Source organism: Diadema antillarum, unplaced genomic scaffold (genome assembly GCF_040938485.1).
Source record: "Diadema antillarum isolate AM-2024a unplaced genomic scaffold, OU_Dant_1.0 seq00000133_RagTag, whole genome shotgun sequence".
In the NCBI taxonomy this organism is placed as follows: domain Eukaryota; kingdom Metazoa; phylum Echinodermata; class Echinoidea; order Diadematoida; family Diadematidae; genus Diadema; species Diadema antillarum.
In genome coordinates this window covers 658,870-680,176 of record NW_027271210.1, presented here as the reverse complement: position 1 = coordinate 680,176, position 21,307 = coordinate 658,870, and the positions used below count along the sequence as shown (strand labels likewise).

Sequence of the window (21,307 nt, the reverse complement as noted above, 5' to 3'; positions counted from 1 at the left end):
TTAACACATTGAATACATATTACAAGTGCATTAAGAAAGTGAACAAAAGTCATTGACTCATGTGGCACATAAAAATACATCGTTTCTCATTACATGTGACAACGAATAGTTCTTGGTCAAATATAGACTCCATTCCTGGAATAGAGGTCATATTTCATTGCACTGGGGATCTCCATATAAGATATGATGGGCTGATAAGTTACAAGTTTAAAGTAAGTCAGAAAACAGACAAATCAATTTTAAATTAACATCAATCCCCCGTCCCAATTAATCTATAATGTATTGTCTTCTACAAATCTGCTATCATTGTTTTTAAAACTGTAGATAATTTTTCACACTATGACTTTTTGCCAGCATCTTATTTTCATGCCAGAGAATGGTGAACATTTACTGGAGCCTGGAAAACTGCTTTTTATACAGTTATTTGTATACTCAGCAAAAAAAGTACAATACAAGTATTAAACAGATCATTCTTTTCCATGTGATGATGCCAGTTATTTTAATCATAATAACAGTAAAAAAAAAAGAAATAATGACAAGTAAATTCTAAAAAAGGATTAATTACAGCCCCCTAGAGTGATAATAACCACATACTGTAGGTCACTGTGACACCCCAAATATACAGTAATTTCAATGCTGTTTTTAATAGAGTAATCATCTTCACAGCTATTCAGGGGACACATTCCCTCCCCTTTGGCACAGCCAGCCATGCACATGTACAAATTAGAGGCAGTGCGCACTGGCAGACAAAATCACATGGGGTGCACATACTTGTACAGCTGACTCTTGATTAGAAACAAGCTCTTTACACTAAAATGTCAAGATTTTGCTGACATGGGAGCAGCATAAATGATGACGAACAATGAAATACTAAACTCTGAAACCAATATCATTTCGTTGTCATAAAATCTCGTTATGGTTGTATAATTAGTGTTCTTTAAAGAAAGTCCAGTGTACATGTACATGTACATGTACATGTTTTTATCATCACACCAAAGAAATGATTACAATAACATAAATGACAATGACAAAATAAAATTCCAGGATAAAATTATCAATGGTGACATCAATGGCAATAAAAAATTGGGTCAACACTCGCATTCATAATGATGGTTATATTCATTAGATATGAAAATATGCATACAACTGGTTTATCTACAGCATTTATACTACTAACCTACTACTGTTCATATATCGTTAAATCCAATTTCCCCTGATACACTCTACAATCTACACAATCTTTGTAATGGTATCCCTGAGTCATACAGAGTACGGTATCTTGTTTTCACCTTGATCTTGGAAATAAAACATAACTACGAGAGGGAACTACAGTGACATACACTATACCATGTATACAATGTACATCCATCTTCAGATACATCTTGTGATGCTGGATCATATAATCATGTGGTCTTGCGGTATGCATTATTATTTTCCCTAATTCGTATACCACAGCTGGACCACCAATTTAACAACATGCAAAAATACACCAAAATTGCCACATAATATGGAGTAGTGTGCACTTACTATAGCTTCCATGTCAAACCATGAAAACAATGTCTCATGAAAATGTTCGTGACCTCCAGCCTCATTCGCAAAAAAAAAAAATCTAAAATTACAGCTTGACAGTATTCTACATTACACTGAACTCTTGCTTGAAGTTACATGCTTACAACTGTACCCGTGATCATACTCATCTTGAAACATCCCTCTTCAATAAGCACATCCATTCAATATCAATCTAATTCAGTCTGAAGTCTCCTAGAAACATGAGAAATAGTCCAGCAAACCCTCCATTCTCATTTCCTTGGGTTGACAACGGCCTATTTGTTTTAATGGCACAGTGTACATGTACACATAGTGACATTATGAAGTTACATAGACTGTTGACATTGATTTTAATATTGGAGGCAGTTTAATTGCAGGGAATGTATGAACGCAAGAAGGGGTCGGCAAGGGGCGCAGAGTACATCTTCTGAAGCTGTGTTGTGGTCTACGGCTTTATACGAAAAATGTGAATAACATGATGTATCATAGAGGCTGTGGGTACCATAGATATTCTCAATGGCAGCACTAATACAGGGACAGACTGACAATAATTTGTATGAGATTTTTGAACATTTTACAAGCAAGGAACAATTACATTATGGACTACAATCAATCCTTTAGCACTGAACCACCCCTCAGCCTCCCTCAGCAAATGCCACCGAGCCACACACGCCAGCCCTTCTGTGCCCGCAAGAATGTGTGCTCATGATCATTTGGGGTGACTGTTTGTGAAAATGTATGTGTGTGTTCCTTTGTCCCGTTCATATTATCTTGGCATCTCCTTACTCCAAGGTATCGTCATAAATACATAATATGTGACCCTGCACCTCAAAACAAACAAAAAGTCGCCAGACATGAATTTTTAGTTAAGACCATATTCTGAAAGAACAGACTTTAAGCTTTAAAATGATGTATAACTCAAATCAAATGGACTCTCCTAACCTATCTAGATATTGGAAAGAAAGCACAAACTCAGGAAAAGTGTGAACTGAGAAAAGAGGCTCTGAAGTACAGTGTCTATTCAAGCGCTTAATCTTTACCAAACCGTGCTGGCTGTGCGATGAATGGGACAAAAAAAAAAACAACAACAGGAAGTAAACCACCAGAGTAACAACAATGAAGGGATTATCAGATTAAACTGAAATTAAGCATGCCTCATTAACACATTCTGTCCATAATTGATGCCAACTCTCAAAGCAGTAGCACAATCCTTTCAAAAGTTATTAGAGTTGAAAGTGAAGAGTGTGGACAAGGTTTTTCTAAAATGAAAAAGGGATTCTAGAGACACACTACACCTAATCACACTATTCTATCAAAAATGTTCGAGATAAACTGCTAAAAAAACACACTTTCCTGCCCGTTTTATGATCCTAAATTTTAGCATGATGTAAAAGAAGAACCGCTCTTTTAGAAAATATGGAAAAGTCAAGTTCGGCTAGGTTGACCCATTTCGCTTATTTTCAGTCCTCACGCAAAATCAGTGTGTGCGACTTTATGTTCGTTTTGAGGTGCATTGTCACATATGCAATCATGGACATAATGAATTAAATGAATTAGGGACAGATGCAGTACTGGGAAGCATCATCAGTGACCCTGCATCACAAAACCAACAAAAATTCTGCAGACATGGCTTCTGAAAGCACCTGTGTTATCCTTTCAAAAGCTGAACAAGACTTGAAAGGGAAGAGTGTGCAAAGGATGTCAAGAAATGAAAAGAGGCCTCTAAGACTTTACCTGATCATTCTACTTTCCCTCAAAAAAGGGTTGTAGAATAACTGCTGAAAACACACTTTCCCATCCATGTTCTGATTCCAAACTAAAGAATAATGTAGAATGATAGCTCTTTCAGAAAGAATTAAAAACTCAAGACTGACTCGGTTGACCCATTTCACATTTTTTGAGTCCTCACGTGAAATCAAGGGGTGCAACTTTTTGTTGGTTTTGTGATACACGGTCACATCAAGCATGACACCTCTGAAACCTGTGATGTTGATGCATAACAAGAACAAATTATCCATCAGTGACACAAAATACTATCATCTGTCCAAGTAATATTGTCTTTGGTCAATTTTGCATTATAAAAAAGAGAAATCTAAACAGATAGGCAATATCACAGTAATGGGACATTCACAAAAATACATTTGAAACACAGACATATTGCAGGAATTGTTTTTCTTTTTTTTGTAACTGATTGTGGGACTGTAATATAAGCTCTACACCAACTTCTACCATCATGGCAACTTATTTTTGGCAGCAAATGATGGCAATAGAGTATCAAAATTTTAAACCCACTCATGGAAAGGGTGGTTGCTAGTCAGGGCACGTTACAGTGTATTTTAAAGTTTTTGCTGCCTATCACATTTCAGCTCGCAAGCTTGCCAAACAAATATCATCACATTGGAATGTTTGTGCAAAAAGTCAGAGTAATAATGTTGTGTCATATTTGCCATGATGGCATCTCCTCAAGAGAAAATTATTAATCCTTCTCCCCTTATTCCTTTGTTGCTACTGTCAAACAAATATCACTAAACTGTCCATGAGATTTTGATATGTAACTCTTATATGATTTATCATCTGTATATTACAATTCCCTCTCCCAAGAATTGGTGTACATGCACACACACACAAACCAAAAAGCCCCCAAACACTACAAAGTCTGACATCCCACTTAACAGTAATGCCATTCACTGAATGAGTTTTCTCTTTACACATTGAAAAAATTCAATCATTTGGCCCATAGCCGCTCATGAAATATACACGCAGCACACTACTAGTATGCCCTTTGACCAGCTTTACTGCGTTACTGTTGAGCAAGGCTTGTTTAGTATTTCTATGTACATATTAAAAAACATAAAGGTGCAAATAATGAGAATGTTAAAACAAGAGTTGCATTGTTTTGTTTGTTCATCTTGTCATTGCACAGGATTGCTTTAATTTTCATACTTTTGTCTCATGGAGAACATGTTCAAAGAATGTGAGAATTGACACTGATCTATCAATACTTGTTTTGTTTTGTTTGTTTTTTGAAGAGGGGGGGGGGGGGGTCATTGAATCCCTAACCTGACAATCCCTGATTTCTATTGAGCTTGATGAATCTTTGGCAAGGGTTTGAGTAACAGTACTAATAAATCCTCTACAGCTAGATTTGATTGGAAAGGCAACCCTATGCAAATGTGAACATGGTGGCTTCCATATTAGGCCTACAATACAAAGTTCCGAAATTATGTATGGAAGGGGATAAAGGGATGGAATAGTTTTGGTTCAGATGGGGCTTCATGTTTCCACTTGTGTGTGTGTGTGTGTGTGTGAAATAACAAAAAATCTCTTATGAAATATGATAGAGCATACAATTCTACAAGGATTTAAAGTTTATTTGATGAAAATTGGTTTGAAATGGCTGGGATATTCACAATCAAAGAGGTCCAAATAAAAGGTGGGACTACATTTTTTTTTAGGAGCAATTTTCCTTACCTTGCATTTGGATATCTCCACCCTTTCAAAGCCTATTTTCTTCAAAGAAACTTTGAATTCCTCTTCGAATTTTATGACTTTTAATATTTCATATAAGTGGCTTCTAATAACTCTGCAACAAGTTACAAATTGAACCCCCACCTAAACCAAAACTACATGCATACTAGCAGACTTTCCAACCTTTCTGATTGAAAAATAGGGATGATTTGGCTCAAAAGTCGAAAAGAAAGAGCAGTTCCCATAGGAGTGTGTAGTAAAATTATCAAGAAAAATAGGAAACGCTCATTGAAACAAGACTTGGAAATGGTAAAAATTCAGATTCTCTACTCCAACTTCAAAACGGTTGGGAGGTTTGATACTAGTAATGATCTCACTACACAAAGTATTTCAGGATCACCTCTGCAAGATTTCTTGTAATCAGTCATATCCAACACCATAGAATAACCACTGAGAATTGTGGCATATAATAAAACAAGATAAATATCAACGAAGACAAAATTCTTCAAAAAGAGTCATTTAGTTCAAGATACAAGAGAATTACTCAGGCAACTTACAATGATCAAGTCATCTGTCAAAAACCAAAATACAGGCCCTCCAAAAATTGAGCTATCATTTGGCAAACATTTCCATGACTAAGCATCTCAAGTTGCATTGACAAAAGTTTAATTCATGTAATAGCTACACAGCCATGATGCGATTGTGCGAACAGCATCCACTGACTGAGCTACGGCAGGCGGGCAGGCAGGCAATGACGTCATACTACGGGCGTTCCCACGGCGAAGAGCGTGAAGACGGACCAGCCGAAGAGGCAGACCGCGGCCGACATGTTGAAGACGGCAGACCAGCTGCCGGTGGAGTGGAGGATGCAGCCAGCGATGTAGGTCCCGACGAAGCCCTGCACCGCACCCATCGCATTCATTATGCCTGGCACGAAAAAAAGGAGTAAAGTACTGTATACGCCATTTATTTCGCAAGTCTAAATTTTCGCGAATCGGGAATTCCCGGCAGTTTCGCGAGTGTTTAAATTTGCGATCGTGGAGTCCTGTACCGAACGGAGAGGAGTACATGGGTTCGTCACATTCACATCTGGATCAGAGTCAATATTTTTGCATGTCTTTAATTTCACGAAAATACAAACCTCGCGAAATATTCGGCATATACAGTAATAGAAGAATATGCATCATGAGTAGTGGCATAGTTCTGTACTTTGTATGCAAGTACACACATAGGCAAAGAATCTTGTCTGGTATTGATAAGCTTGCACTTGAATGCCCATATTCGCTAACACTTGGATGATGGGAGCTATTTGTGGTTTTCAAAATGTCTCAAGTGGACGCTGAATTCAATCAGACCACCCATACAGTATTTCCCCACAACTACTGGGGCTTTATAATGTAGCAGAAAAACTTAATTTCTGTATCTTAAAGATTAAAAAAAGGAAAAAAATAACACTTTATCAATGCAAGAGATCACAAAGGGTTGACTCTATACATACAGTTGTATTCAAGAATATGTCATCAAAACACAATATGTGGAAATTAATCCTTTCCAGTTTGAAAGTGAGGCTATAACTTGCAGTGAAATGTGGAAGATTCGACTTATGGATGACAACTTAACAGTGGACGATGATGTTGAAAATTGCTTTGTCGATATTCAAAGCTATTTCAGTTATGAGTGAAGCACAAGTTGAATTGTTTGGGGAACATTTCCACAGCATCCGTCTTCAGCATGATTATACAAAGGCTGCTATAAAAATATGGCAGTAACACAAAAAAAACCCCCAAAGAAATACTAAATAATGACAACTTACCAAACACCATCCCAGCATGCTTTGGGGCAATGTCCTGGGCGTTGGGCGGTATGCTGCTGTTACAACACGCCTGAGACATGACGGCGATGACCATGAGGATGAGTGAGGCATGGTAACTGTCTGTCAGGCCGACACAGAGGAGGGAGAAGGCCATTCCAAACATGGATATTGTCTATACAGAGAGAGAAGCATAAATTCAGGAAAGGAAGTGGGGGAGGGGGGGGGGGGGGGGGGGACTGATATACATGTATATGTTTATGAAATGTTGGAGCAGATCCTAATTAAATGACTTAATCATAGCTGAAAGCGTAAACAACTGCTCTCACCTTAAAGCATGTTAGATTGTTCGAAAGTTACCTTGAATGGGTAATTCTTACTGATTAAATGCTTTCCTCAAAAGAATAATTCAATCTGCATTGAAAGAGGATATGTAACCTTAAACAATAGCCAACAATTACACAAAAGAAATCAAAAAGTAAAAATTGACCACGTTTAGTCAGAAAATTTTCTTATAAATTCTTCTTAGATGGGGTGTTGATTTGTAAGGATCATTATGAAGTTAACAATTCAAAAGTTTTTGGTGATACTGCAACTGAAATTTAAAAAAAATGGTAGACGACGACAAGAGGGTTCAGATGAAGGCAAATCCTTTATTCTACCTCTTGTAATACTAGCAATGGACATTAAAATAAAATGCATAGAAACGGGACCAAACCCTATAATAATGTTATTTCTGGGATAATGGGTTATGCTATCTCAGCTAAATCAATGATTTATTTATCTATACATCTATTCATTTATTTGCAAATGTATTTCTTGATAAGAGACAAAGAATACAGACTCACATGCATGACTTTCCGGGAGATTCCGACAGGCACTTTGCGAGCTATGAGGGCGTCTCCCAGACACCCTCCTGTAACAGAGGCAGGCATGGCGGCCAGCCACGGAAGAACATTATACACCCATCCCTGTGTGAGAAGAAGGTAGGAAAAGTCACGTTCCATTTGCTAGTGATCACAACTATTATAAAAAAAAAAAACACACACACACACAAACCCAAAACAAAACAAAAAATCTTAAGGAGAAAACTCTGAACTCTCAAACAATTTTTGCAAAACTCCCAGTAATAACCTGTATGAGGATGCCTGACATACATTGTACGTAGAACCTTCAATAAAATCTCTAGTTTGACTTCCACTTTTCAAAACAGATTTAAAAATGATTTCAATGCTAGCAATTTTATTAGAGAAACATGAGTTCTTCTGGAACAACTCAAAAGGGAGTGTTGATGACCCTAAATACTATTAAAGGAAGGAGCAAATTCAAAGGGCGAACAACACATGTACACTGTATGTTTCAGTGCAGAAAGTCATTTCTGCACAAAGTCTAAACATGTGAGACCTTTACTAGTTATTTGAATGAAGGGATTTTTTTTTTCCTTGGAGACAGTGTAATTACAGAGGTTTTCTTTTTGCTGATACCCTCAGCGAAAGATGGAATGCTCGATCTGTATTATCATGAAAACAAACAGTAAAAAAGAAAACCTTTGTTGTTACTATTAAGCTACGTGTACATTTACTAATAGTCCATAGTGTCACTGGAACCTGTAACATTTTTTCATGGATGATGAACCTGAAGTCTGAAACGTGACTTTCACAGGGCATTTGAGGGAAATCATTGTAAGATTTCAGCAAAATACTATTATCATTCCTTCTAACCTATTTGATATGAAACTTAAAAAAAATAATAAATCAATACGGGAAACATAAGGGGGGGGGGAATAATATTGGGATATCGGAATAGTGTGAAAAAGCTGCCAAGTGCAATTTTTTTTTTTTGACATTAAGGTCATATATGCAATGTACTTTAATAGATCACACAAAAAGCATGCATTTTGCAAGAATACGTAACATGCCATCTCATAAATTTGCATAATATTCAAGATTATTATGTTGATTTTCAAACTGCTTAAAGCTTTGAATACCTCTTTGTTATTAGCTTTAAGGTGTAGGGGGAGGGGGTTAGGTTGGGGGTGAGGCAGCGCATTTATGGCTCCATTAAATTGTCTAAATCAGAATTGCCACACCATGCACATGTCCATGTGTACAGTACACAACTCACATGGACAGTTCAAAGAATGCAAGCTATGTGCTGTGGTTCAGATAGAGACATCAATTTACCTTGCCTTGCGGAAAAAGTTCCTTGAAATAAGTTGGCATCCACGAGAGAATGAGATACATCGTAAAATTCATCGTACTGTGACCTATGAGCAAACCCCTGGATGTCGGAAGGTCGTTTCCGAGAGCGAGGGAACGAAAAAATATTGAAGAGGAGAAGGAAAGCCGGGGAGGAGAAGGATAAGAGAGCGAGGTAGAGATTAAGAAGCACAGACAGAAACATTGGCAGGTGGATGGATAGATGAATTAAAGTGGGAAAGAATTACAAGGAGAGACCAAGAGAATGAACAAGTTAGGGGCGTGGAGTGTGAAAGTGCGCCGACAGAAATGTTTGACATAAAAAGGGGTGGGGGGGGGGGTAAGAAAGTTACAAAGGGATTGACAGATGGGAGGATGGGTACAGAGAAGATGAAGCAGTGATGGTGGAACAAACAAAACAAAGAGAGACACCATGAACAGTTTGGTGTAGTAAACCGATCCATTAGATTCAGGCAAGGAAAAAAAAAAAGGTTGAGTAAATGTAAAAATGTTATGTCAACAAGGTCATGCTCAAAAAAGAAAGAAAGAACAGAAAAAATAAAAAAAGGGAGTGAGGTTAGGTACCAAATTCATCATATTGCATTAAAGAATTGGTAGGTATGCATCCGAGATCCATGATATATATGACAGAACAGCAAAATTAGGAGTGGCATACCACATACGTGCAAACACATGATGCAGGCAGCCGTTGACATGTACAATTGTAGAGGGGAATTGAAGTACAGATAGCGGAAACACATGGAGTGTGTTTGTGTGCGTGGGGGAGGGGGGTTGGTGAGAGAAACCAAGGCCACGATATTACATTTCATGGGCAAATTGCATCATTGCACACAATATTAATGAGAAATATCACAAATGCATAGCAGGGAGAATGCGGGGGGGGGGGGGGGGGGGGGGGGGGGGGGGGGGGGGGGGGTGACATTATCAGGCAGAAAGATGCACAAAACAAAAATTGTGGTTTATGAGATGAGAGTGTGATCATAAAGTACAGATGTGCAGACATAATCAAAGGGGGATAGAAATACAAGGCAACAGAATGGTAAAGTGCACACAGAAGTGAAGTGTAATATGGAGAAAGGATAGGGTGCAAGCATGGATGAGGCAACATAAACAAATGTTCAGAATAGAGAGATAGAGATGTGTGAATATATTGAGATAGAGATATGGGAATATATTGAGAAAGAGATATGTGAATATATTGAGAAAGAGATTAAGTAAATATCATTAGAGATAGAGAAATAATTATACAGAGATAGAGATAGAGAAATAATTATATAGAGATATGTAAATATGTAACAAAAAGACAGACAGAAGAGAAAAAGCAAAAAAAGAGAGAAAAAAGATGGAGAATGAGAGAAAACACAAAGAGGCAATTGATTAAATCTTGCATAAAGGGAAAAAAAGGTCAAACATTGCAGAGAAGCATGACTAAACTCACCTTAGACTCGGGGTAAACCTCTTTAAAGAAGGTTGGTAGCCAATTTATCAGAATAAAGAAGGAAAATATGACGCACAAGTGGCTTATGGCCATTGCCCTGAGAGAGGGTGGAAGAAACAGACAAAAGAAGTGTACAAGTTTGGGAGTTTCTTCCACATCTCTCTCCTTGTCTCTCTATCTATTTCTCTCTCTGAGTTTAATACTTTTTACCATCTTGAAGATGGTTGCAGAAAACATAATAAACTCATTTATGCAATAGAATACAGCACAGCATAAAACAAGTATGTATTCTACAATATTTGTACACATGACCTTGCATTTCAACACCAACAAGAATTCAACGTAAACAGTAACACTTGTTGGTTAGGCCAGAGTTTTAAAAGAAGAGATTCCAAGATTTGAAATGATATAAAGATGTGAAACAAATGAAGATTGGATGTCCCAACCCAAATTTTTATCTCTCTATAGACAAAATAACGACAAGTTTTCAAAATATCTCATCATTGAAGAATCCACTGAAACTATTGTTGATACCATATACTTCAAATCACTGGTTTTATTTTTGTGCAGTCAACTGACATAATTTACATAATCAACAATGCACCAAACCATTACCTCTCATAATATAATTAATTGTATGTTGTGTCCCAAACTTTGCTCCTTGAAAATGGAACATAATTCTGTCTATGTGATTCTTTATCCAAAATTTAACCCCTCTGAAAATTATCTCTGACTGTCTCACTCACAAAATATGTTGCATAGTAAAATTATGTATACAGGACACATTCAATACTGAGTGACATTTACAAAAGGCAAGAGCACAAGCAAGGGCTCATGCAATATACTGGGTGGCAATACCCTTCATAGATAGAGGCACTCACTATGTAGAACTGCAGGGTATAGTATGGACAGCTTACAAAAGGTATGGCACAATTTCGAAATAAAAGGCAATAACAACAACAAAAAAAGTGTTATCTCTTTCCGTAATAGAGAATTACGAATAGAAAGTTGTAATTGTGATGGTACTATGACAAGCCAGAGTGGTACGACATTAATGATCTCTTAATAGCTGAAGTGGTACCACAGAGCTATAATTACAAATGAATCAATTATTTGAGAGCTCTTCTAAAAATGCTACGACCATACAGACATGTGTTCTGAATGCTACAGACATGTGAATTCCCCCTCCCCCCCCCCCCTTAGGACAGCAACCAACAACAGGAAATGCAATCACAGAGTTCTGCTGTCATTACTTAAGAACTTTTTCTTCAACATATTTGAAAATCGTTCCTATATGTATATCTGATTATCAGTTGTCTTTTTTATTGTGTGTCAAACTTTCGACCGGCCGTAAATGTAAAGTACTCATCAATTCACGGTGGCTTTACAAGTTTGTGTGATTCAGTTAAAAAAAAATAGTTTAAAGTCTGTTTTCTAGTCAATGATGTCACCATGAAGTCAGTCACTGAATGCATCTAAAACCAATAAAAGAAAAAAAAAAGATAATGGGTTGACATCATAACACAACAATTTACGTTTATTTCATGGCCCTTGCAGGGCATTGAATGCAAAAAGTGAATATGTGACACTGCACCTCAAAACAAACAAAAAGTCGCCAGACATGAAATTCTAGTTAAGAGCATATTCTAAAAGAGCAGACTTTAAGCTTTAAAATGATGTATAACTTAAATCAAATGGACTCTCCTAACCTATCTAAATATTGGAAAGAAAACACAAACTCAGGAAAAGTGTGAACTGAGAAAAAAGGCTCTGAAGTACAGTGTCTATTCAAGCGCTTAACCCTAAAAAGACTGGGGGGGGGGGCCTAAAAGGCCCCCCCCTCGACATTTCGCGCGATTACTCAGCAACACGCAATGCTCTCGCCGCGATGCTCTATGACTTTTTTCTTTCGAGTTTCCCGCACATTTTGACACCAAATTTGTGACGCCCGGGGGTACGGTTCTGAAGTTACATAACTTTTTGTACATGCACGTGAGGCAGAAAATGGCTCAAAAATGTGATTTTGTGTACAAAGTCAATGCAAATTGAGTTTTTTCACATGGTTCATATAAATATGCTTATTTTTACTCTCAATGGCTAAAATTAATTTGTTTTAGGAGTATTATGCTTCAAAAAGTGTCTGCCACAAATTTTGTTTAAAAAAACAACAAAAACAAAAGGTCGAAAAAACAAAGAAATACATAAGAAATTCATAAAACAATAAAATAAATAAGAAATTAATTTTGATACCGAATTTTTTTTCGAGTACATTAGCTAAGAATGCGACAAAGAATAATTAGACGAAAAATGAGCACTTTTGGAGCTTTATTTACTGATTTAGATCAAAGAGTCTGATTTCTTGCATAAATTAGCATAATTAATCAAAATAAAATAAAAGAAGACTATTTTGTAAAATTTAAATATACGATCTTGTAGATTACATCGCACACTACGATTGTGCAAATTTCCGCGGCGATCGCGCGATCCACGGCCGAGATCTTAAGGGGGGGCCCTTTAGGCCCCCCCCCCAGTCTTTCGAGCTACCAAAATAGCCCAGTCTTTTTAGGGTTAATCTTTACCAAACCGTGCTGGCTGTGCGATGAATGGGACAAAAAACAGGAAGTAAACCACCAGAGTAACAACAATGAAGAGATTATCAGATTAAACTGAAATTAAGCATGCCTCATTAACACATTCTGTCCATAATTAATGCCAACTTTCAAAGCGGTAGCACTATCCTTTCAAAAGTTATTAGAGTTGAAAGTGAAGTGTGTGGACAAGGTTTTTCAGAAATGAAAAAGGGATTCTAAAGACACATCTAATCACACTATTCTACCAAAAATGTTCAAGATAAACTGCTAAAAAAACACACTTTCCTGCCCGTTTTATGATACCAAATTTTAGCATAATGTAAAAGAAGACCCGCTCTTTCAGAAAATATAAAAAAGTCAAGTTCGGCTAGGTTGACCCATTTCACGTATTTTCAGTCCTCACGCAAAATCAGTGTGTGCGACTTTATGTTCGTTTTGAGGTGCACGGTCAAATATGAACATTTTTTTGAAAGGCATTTTGAAAGGCCCTATTGGAATGCACTAACATTTCTCTCAAGTCTGTATTGCACATGAATTATGCACATGTAGTATACATGGTGTTCAAAAGTGTTCAAAAACGTTCATTTTCAAAATGTCTTCTTCTTGAAATCTGAAAGATACTAATGGAAAATAGGCAATGAGTCATGAAGATTTCTATAGCAAAGTCAAATTCCACATTTTGTTCAATGGCTTTGTTTAGTAAATATGTGTTCTCATAGTAATTGACTTTTATGAATTAGTTTGTTCACCTACTTGATGTAGTTAGTAATTACCTTATCCTGAGTGTGTTAACTGAAACAACTGTTTGCATGGTGTGTGTGTGTGGGGGGGGGGGGGGGGGGGGGTGGCTGCAGCTGAACTGTCACAAACTGCGGATACATTTTACTCACCAAAAAGGCCTTTTTGTGAGTAACTTCATGATAGGCAGGCTCTTCTTCTCGTCTTCCTCCTTCGTCGTCCCCGCCCTTCCATTCTGGAAGGAAAAGTAGGTTTTCCTCCTCTGCTTACGGGAGTACGAGTGGATGAGGCACGCCACGGCGATGCCCACCGTGCCGAAAAAGTAGAACACGTAGTGCCAATTTGAGTGCTCCATGATAATGGAACCTATTGCCCCTGTTAATAGGGTACTGGAGAGGGTTGAAACAGAAAAAAAAGAAAGAAGATATATATAAAAGATATAGAATAAACATATGAAATCATTAGAGGGAATATTAAAGAAATACATATTGTAAAATGATCAATCATAACAATTTTCATCCCTTTCATTTACACCATTATTGACATGAAGAGGGATGCTATGTATTTATAAATGATATTCTATGACTTCCTGTTTGTTTTAAGATTGAATGGTCTTTATGGTCCTGTCTCTCTATTCACGTCTAGATAAGAACAAAATGAAAACTTTAGTGAATCTCTCTTTTTTTTCTGTCTTTTTCTTTCAAACTGATTTTTAGATCCAAGTCAGGGAGTTAGGTAAGTCATGTATGGTAAAAAAGCTTTATGTGATTTCAAAAAAGATGACAAGAACATTGCAGAGTTTGACATACATGTCCCGTACATAGATTCATACATGCTATCAAACTGACCCTAATGAACTAGAGGCGAAGACGCAGGACAACACGTAAGCTCTCTTGTCCGATGACACTTTCTGGCTAAGAAGGCTGGTAAGTGATGGGAAGTGCACACCTGAGTAAAAAAACAACAAAAAAAACAAACAAACAAGGGAAGTATATAATGAATGTTGAGATTGAATGTTTTTACACCGCAAGTGCCATAATGTGTGTCGCCCATTCGGGTACAAGAAATTGTACGTGAATGGGATATAACAGATTTAAAAAAAAAAGAGATATAACAAATAAAAAGAGATATCAAAGGGTAAAAATTTATGGTAAAAAAGAAACGTGCCATAAAAAATTAACATTGGGCCCTTAAAGTTCATTGGCCCCTGCTTGTGACCTTTGACCTTGTGGTTACCATCCACTTCCCAAGGGACATCTACCATCTAAATTTGGTCACAAATGGACCTACAAGTGTATGGATCAAAAGTTACGACCCATAATAGAGATGCGCCATAAAAACTTAACATTGGGCTCTAAAAGTTTGTTGACCCCTCCTTGTGACCTTTGACCTCGTGGTGACCATCCACTCCTCAAGGGACATCTACCATCCAAGTTTGGTCACAAATGGAATTATGGATCAAAAGTTATGACCCATAATAGAAACGTGCCATAAAAACTTTAAACATTGGGCTCTAAAAGTTTGACCCCTGCTTGTGACCTTTGACCTTGTGGTGACCATCCACTCCCCAAGGAACATCTACCATCCAAGTTTGGTCACAAACGGACCTACATGTATTGATCAAAAGTTATGACCCATGAAGTTTTTGTAGCGTTACGGACAGACGACGGACGGACGGACGCCGCAGGTGATCCCTTAGTCTCCCCTCACCTCGGTGGGCTCGACAATAAAACTGTGCTACATTGCCATCATATTTACACTTTGAAAAAACACATGGACTGTATATATGCAAAAAATGTGATGTAACAAAAACTTAAAAACAATACATTGTACATTCAATGACTATCTTCACGTATTCACATACAAGCAAATGAATCGATTAACACAAACAAAAGAGAAAAGGAAAGGGTAGACTAAAAAACAACAACTTTACGTAAACCCCAACTCCAAACCACAATTGTCAAGAGGTTTTTCAGGCACTGCATCAGTGATGAATATATATACTGAAAACAGACCTTTGCAGAATGCATTAAATTTACCTAGAAGACAAGAAAAACTGATACAATTTAACATCTGGTATTTCTTGGTGCTCTGCTAACATCATTTCCTGGTCCATGGATGAACTATCAACTAGTTCATGGCAACGGTGGCTCTGTGACATACATTATTCATGGATGTATAACTGACATTTACAATGTAACTGTAATCTTTTTTTTTTCTGCAAAAAAAAAAAAAAAATGACAGCAATGCTACGTGTTCAAAACTGTCAGTTACACGTAAGTCTCTTGTCATAATCAAACGGCTATAAATTTTTCATGTGATTTGAAATTTGCCTAGGGGCAGCCCAAACTTTGGTCCTTGACATTAATTTCATAGCATGGCAACAGGTAACTATTAACACTTGGAGGCAAGAGCAACGATGTAAATTGGAACGAGAAAGAGTGAAGCAAAGTTGAAAATACAGTACGTGCATACCGGTGGCAAAGGGCCAGAAAAGTGAGAGAACTGACACTACAGAATAACCCACTGGTATAAACTGGATTAAAAACAGTGTCTCATATTAAAATGGGCTAGGGAATTCCTGCAATCTCATTGACCAATTGCCACATGCAAGAAATGATTATATTTTCACTGACTGCAGACATATTTACCTTTCAGTCATGCCAATTTCCATTTAACCAGCATCCTGTACTCTAATACAAGATTTAAGTAATACTACCAAGCATGCAAAAAACTGCAATCAGCACACACTTTGGATATACATTATGTATTCTTGTAGTCATTTTTTACTCATCTCATGAAACATATGTCTCAGGGTGAATTTTCTTTCTTGTTATTGGATAGCAATTTTAATGAATGGGCAAATATTTTGAACAAAACCACATTCTGCAGTGAATCTGTTACACAAATTACATTTTGTTTTGAACAGCAGCCATATCCAAAATGCACAGCAAATTGCTTTGCAATATCAGGAAAATTATTCCCTGTGACTCACAGTTTGTTTGTTTGTTTGTCTTTTCCATGGGTCTGGAGGAATTGTGTACATGCAGCACCTCTGAATCATCTAAACCCACCCGAGTGGGTTCAAACAATTCATATGCACTTTATGAATGTTTTAGAAATCCACTATGAACACTTGTGAGTCATTCGTATGCCAGGGCTGCACACTAACCCATTTTTTATGCTGGTCCGACCTGTCTGTCTGACCAGTACACGTGTAGGTAGCAGATTTTCCATGTTTTACTGGTCCATTGCTGAAAAAGTTACTGATCCGACAGAGATTTTTTACTGGTCAGGGACTGTCAGACCATTGCCAGTGTGCAGTGTTGCACATACTGTATTCTAAAAAAGCTGGCAATTTCTACCCACCTTGTGTGAGTCCCATGAGGAATCGAAGGAACGTCATCGACATGATGGTCCCTCCTTTAGTGGCAAAGAAGTATGGCACCAGGGGCGTCAAAATTGTGACCGTGCCCCAAATGAAGGCCGCCCTAACGATGACAAAGTCCCCTCCAATCCTGTCGCTGATCATGCCCCCCGGGATCTGGGCGATGGGATATCCCCAGAAAAATGAACCGAGTACAAGACCCTGCAGGGGAGAGAAAGGGGGTAGGGGCAGAGGAAGAAGAGTATAGGAGAAGTGACAAAAGAGACTTTATTCTGCTATGAAGAAAGTGCATCACATCTTTTTTGCATGCCTAAAGACTTCAAAGATTACTACATACTTATCCATGCCAGGCAGTACTGAAGAAGCATCTGTGTCTTTATAATGGTTACTACACGTATAAGGGATGGCTGATCTTCAGTATCTTGAACCACTGAAAGAGATACTTATCACTAAAAATGCCATATAGAGGATGTATTTGGGAAACACTGGGCTACATGGGGTATATGGGATATATGTAAGTTGTGAAGAGTATTATTTTTTTGTGTGTGTGATACAAAGTGGCAGGTCTCACCAATCAATTTCTAGGATGGGATGTGCAAAAATTGTTGTGGATTATTGATGGCCTTTGGCCAAACAGTTCCATTTCAGCAGGGTTAAGTAAATAAAAAGTCAACAAACAAAGTAGAGCAGCAAAGTCTTTTCAGTTGGCATGATGGGAATGAAACTCAACTGAAATGAAAATGTGCACATTGCATCTTGTTTATCACAGGTATTTAGTCTAAAAGATACATGCATGTGCTGATTAAGAGAAGTACATTGTAAATGGATCTCTGAATCATATCACGGTAAATTCTGTGAAAACAATACTCTAAAAATAGTTTACAGCTGTATAGAGGACTTCGAACTCACTGAACAATAAAAGAAAAAATAAACTATCAACCATAATCATGTATATGCACTTACAAAAAATATGACTTCTTTTTGACATAAATGAAGTGATGAAATCTCTTATAAAATTCAGTGGAGCTTACAGTGTCTGTTTTGTCCCAGCCGAACTCCTTGGACACGTTGACTGCTACAAGAGGCACGATTGTCCGAGCTGAGAAGACCACAGTGGTCATCAGGAAGAGGAGTACTGTCCATAGTTTTCTCTCAGAACTGGGCACAGAAGAAAATCACATTTTAATTGATATCAAATTACTACAGATCATGCAGTTTCTCAGAAAAGCTAGCATTTCTTTTTGTTACACCAGTACATGTACAATATAGTACAGTACAATTGGGAATTAGGTAAACATCTGTCCTTTGACGATTTACAGTATCAGTAGATAAAATTGTATTTTTGCACAGGTAATCATTTTGCACTCTACTGAGTAAGATGAAATTGGCATGTTTTTAATTCCATGGAATCAAGACATTACGGTGTATAATTACAGATCATAAATACAGTGTACATGAAGATACAGTACTTGCATACACTTATTTTTGCGCTAGTTTCTGGTCATGGGAAATGCACAAAAATTCCTCTTTTTACACAAACAGACAATGTTTCTGTAAATCAGAGGCAGAAAATAAATGTAGGATATTGGATGGTACAATGTAATGCAGAGGACCAGTATGATAGCAAGCACTATAATGCAGACTGCTGCAAGAGAGATGTGCATGATGGTACTATAATTTGTACATAAATACATTTTGTAGTACCATCAATTTGTTTTATTCTGTTTTATGGCAGCAAGGAATAGGCTAAACTGCATCATGGTATTAAAAATCTCCAGTGCATGGACCGTACCCATGCCCTAATCCTAGCTCCAGCAGTACCGATTCACAAATCTAACTTGAGTATCACTTCAAAGCCTCATACATGTAATTCACAAAAGGTTCTAAATTCTTGGAATAGCTTTGCTATTATTGGCTGCAAGTGAAAAGAGATTCTCGGTTGAGGAAAGCTACATTGCAAAGTGAGGGTCCAGATGGTATTAAAGTTCTGTACATAATGTCACTGGAGCATGAAATACATGTATTTTGTAGTAGTAGTCTTCCCCTGAACTAAATTACTGTAGCAGGGGCCCAATGGGCTTGTTGGGCTACCATACAGGTTTACTAGAGTTAGGCATACACTAATTGGTGGTCTTTTGTACAAGTTTGCTGTACATAGCAGTCTTCCAAGTGTACAACCTCATGGCATGCTGATCTGACAGTCGGATCAGGCTGCTAGGTGCGGCAGTCTTCCATTGCGCGAACACGCTGGCGCCCGTGTTTTGATGGGCGCTCTGCATCGGTTGATTAGAACTTGATTTTTGAAACCCCCCCAAAAAAACAGACAGGATTTTTTCTTCTTTTCATCATGGATAGTGGACGTGTGTGTAACAAAAAATCACCGTGCAAAGTTGCGACAATTTATACGTCAGATGTGAGATGAATAAGAAGTGAATAGGGGGCCTCATGAGGCGTGGGGGCGGTCCTCATGAGGCGGGGCAGTCCTCATACACGGGAGCGGTCCTCATGAGCGGGTTTCTTGGACTGATATAGGCCTATAGTCGCATCTGCTGCTAGTAATACAAACTGTAGTTCTTAATACGTTTGACATTCTTTGTATTCTATAGCTGTTTGAAGTAATCATCGTAGAGATTTGCACAGATTAGTAAAATGTAGTACACTGGAGCAGAATCTTTTTTTTTTTTTTTACATGTCCTAAACCGCACCTCAAGAGAATCTGTGCAAATCCCTATGAATAGAAATCTAGCCGAATAGGTATTTGTACAAAGAATGTCATGCTATATTAAAGTAATTGCAAGTTGAATACTAACTAGAACTTAGAACAGGGCTGCCAACCTTGAGTGAGAGTTTGGCGTGAGACACTGCGAGGGCAGCGGAGCGACCTCCTGGCTAGCGCCTGGAGGCCTGCTGTGCGGCCGCACGTACATACCTACGTACGTACATACTACGTACACAGTCAGTGTATGTAAAGCGATGTAAAGCACACGTCATAGCCATACGACTATGTACCTGGTACTGTAATTTGCCAAAAGTACAAGCTATGGTATAGGTAGACTCAATCGTAATCCAATAGCTCGTCTTTGCGCGAACCGAAAACGATTATTATGATTATTGGTTAAGCTTTGCACCCGCGCGGGAAAATCTCGAAATTTTGGGCTTGGGCATATCGATATTCAGAATATCAGAGAATTTAGAGATATATTTATTTTTGTAGTCATGTACATTCCATTTGGGGGTTTAGCGTGAGATTTCATTTATCACTAGAGTGAGACAGTCAAAATTGGTTGAATTGCGTGAGTCTCACGCTCGATGCGTGAGAGTTGGCAGCCCTGCTTAGAAGATTCCAGTATTTAGCAAGGCAAGGGATGCGAATGTATATTTTCAAATTTGTTGGGCATTCATGGCATTTTATTGGGCGTTCGCATCTCTCATCTCGCTTCAACACGTTCAAGTTCAGGTGTTAAAATTAAAAATCTTCCTGCTCAACAATGACCAGTGATCTTGAACCTTGATTTTGAACCTTGAATGAGTACTCTCCACAAAGCGATAAGATACATGTACAGTACTAGTAGGCCTAAATTTACTTGTTAGTTGAAGTGAACTCACAGACAAAATCGTTCCTCCAAGCTCCATACTTGATCACAATTGCATGAGAAATTACAATAAATTTTCTAATGTCACTGTGTAGTGTGTGTGTCACATGTCGTGTCTCGTCATCCGTCTGACATGAAATGATACACTTGCTGCAGTGTCAGTATAAAACTCTTAATTAAGGATACAACTGTCTTAGAGTTAGATTTATTGTAATTTCAAATTCCACAGAGTAAAAAACGTTGTTACACGTTCCCGACTTAAAACTTAAAACTTACTCGTTCCATTGAGAAGACTTGGGAAAGGGTTCACTAGACGAGTCGAGGATGATTTTCAGCGGGGCTGGGGATTTGCTTCCAGAGGAGAGAGACCCTCCCGATGAAAGTGCTGCCATTTCACGATCTTACTTCATGCTTTTACGGAGCGGACATGATAATAGTAAAATGTTTGTGGCTATTTGTCACTGAGTTCGAACAGATTTACTGCAATCCACACGTCCACGACACAAGAGCTGCC

General features: G+C 37.9%; 1 protein-coding gene across 1 annotated transcript; it reads right to left on the bottom strand.

The window, feature by feature from the left end:
- Window positions 1-4,900: 4,900 nt before the first annotated feature.
- On the bottom strand, window positions 4,901-21,212 carry LOC139727478 (voltage-gated purine nucleotide uniporter SLC17A9-like). The gene is made up of 9 exons (XM_071638453.1): window positions 21,070-21,212; window positions 18,232-18,358; window positions 17,182-17,401; window positions 14,661-14,760; window positions 13,965-14,201; window positions 10,484-10,580; window positions 7,675-7,797; window positions 6,830-7,001; window positions 4,901-5,943 (listed from the first exon to the last, which is right to left on the bottom strand). The coding sequence occupies exons 1-9, from the start codon at window positions 21,183-21,185 to the stop codon at window positions 5,774-5,776; spliced, it is 1,362 nt and encodes a 453-aa protein (XP_071494554.1). The 5' UTR covers window positions 21,186-21,212; the 3' UTR covers window positions 4,901-5,773.
- Between the last annotated feature and the right edge of the window lie 95 nt (window positions 21,213-21,307).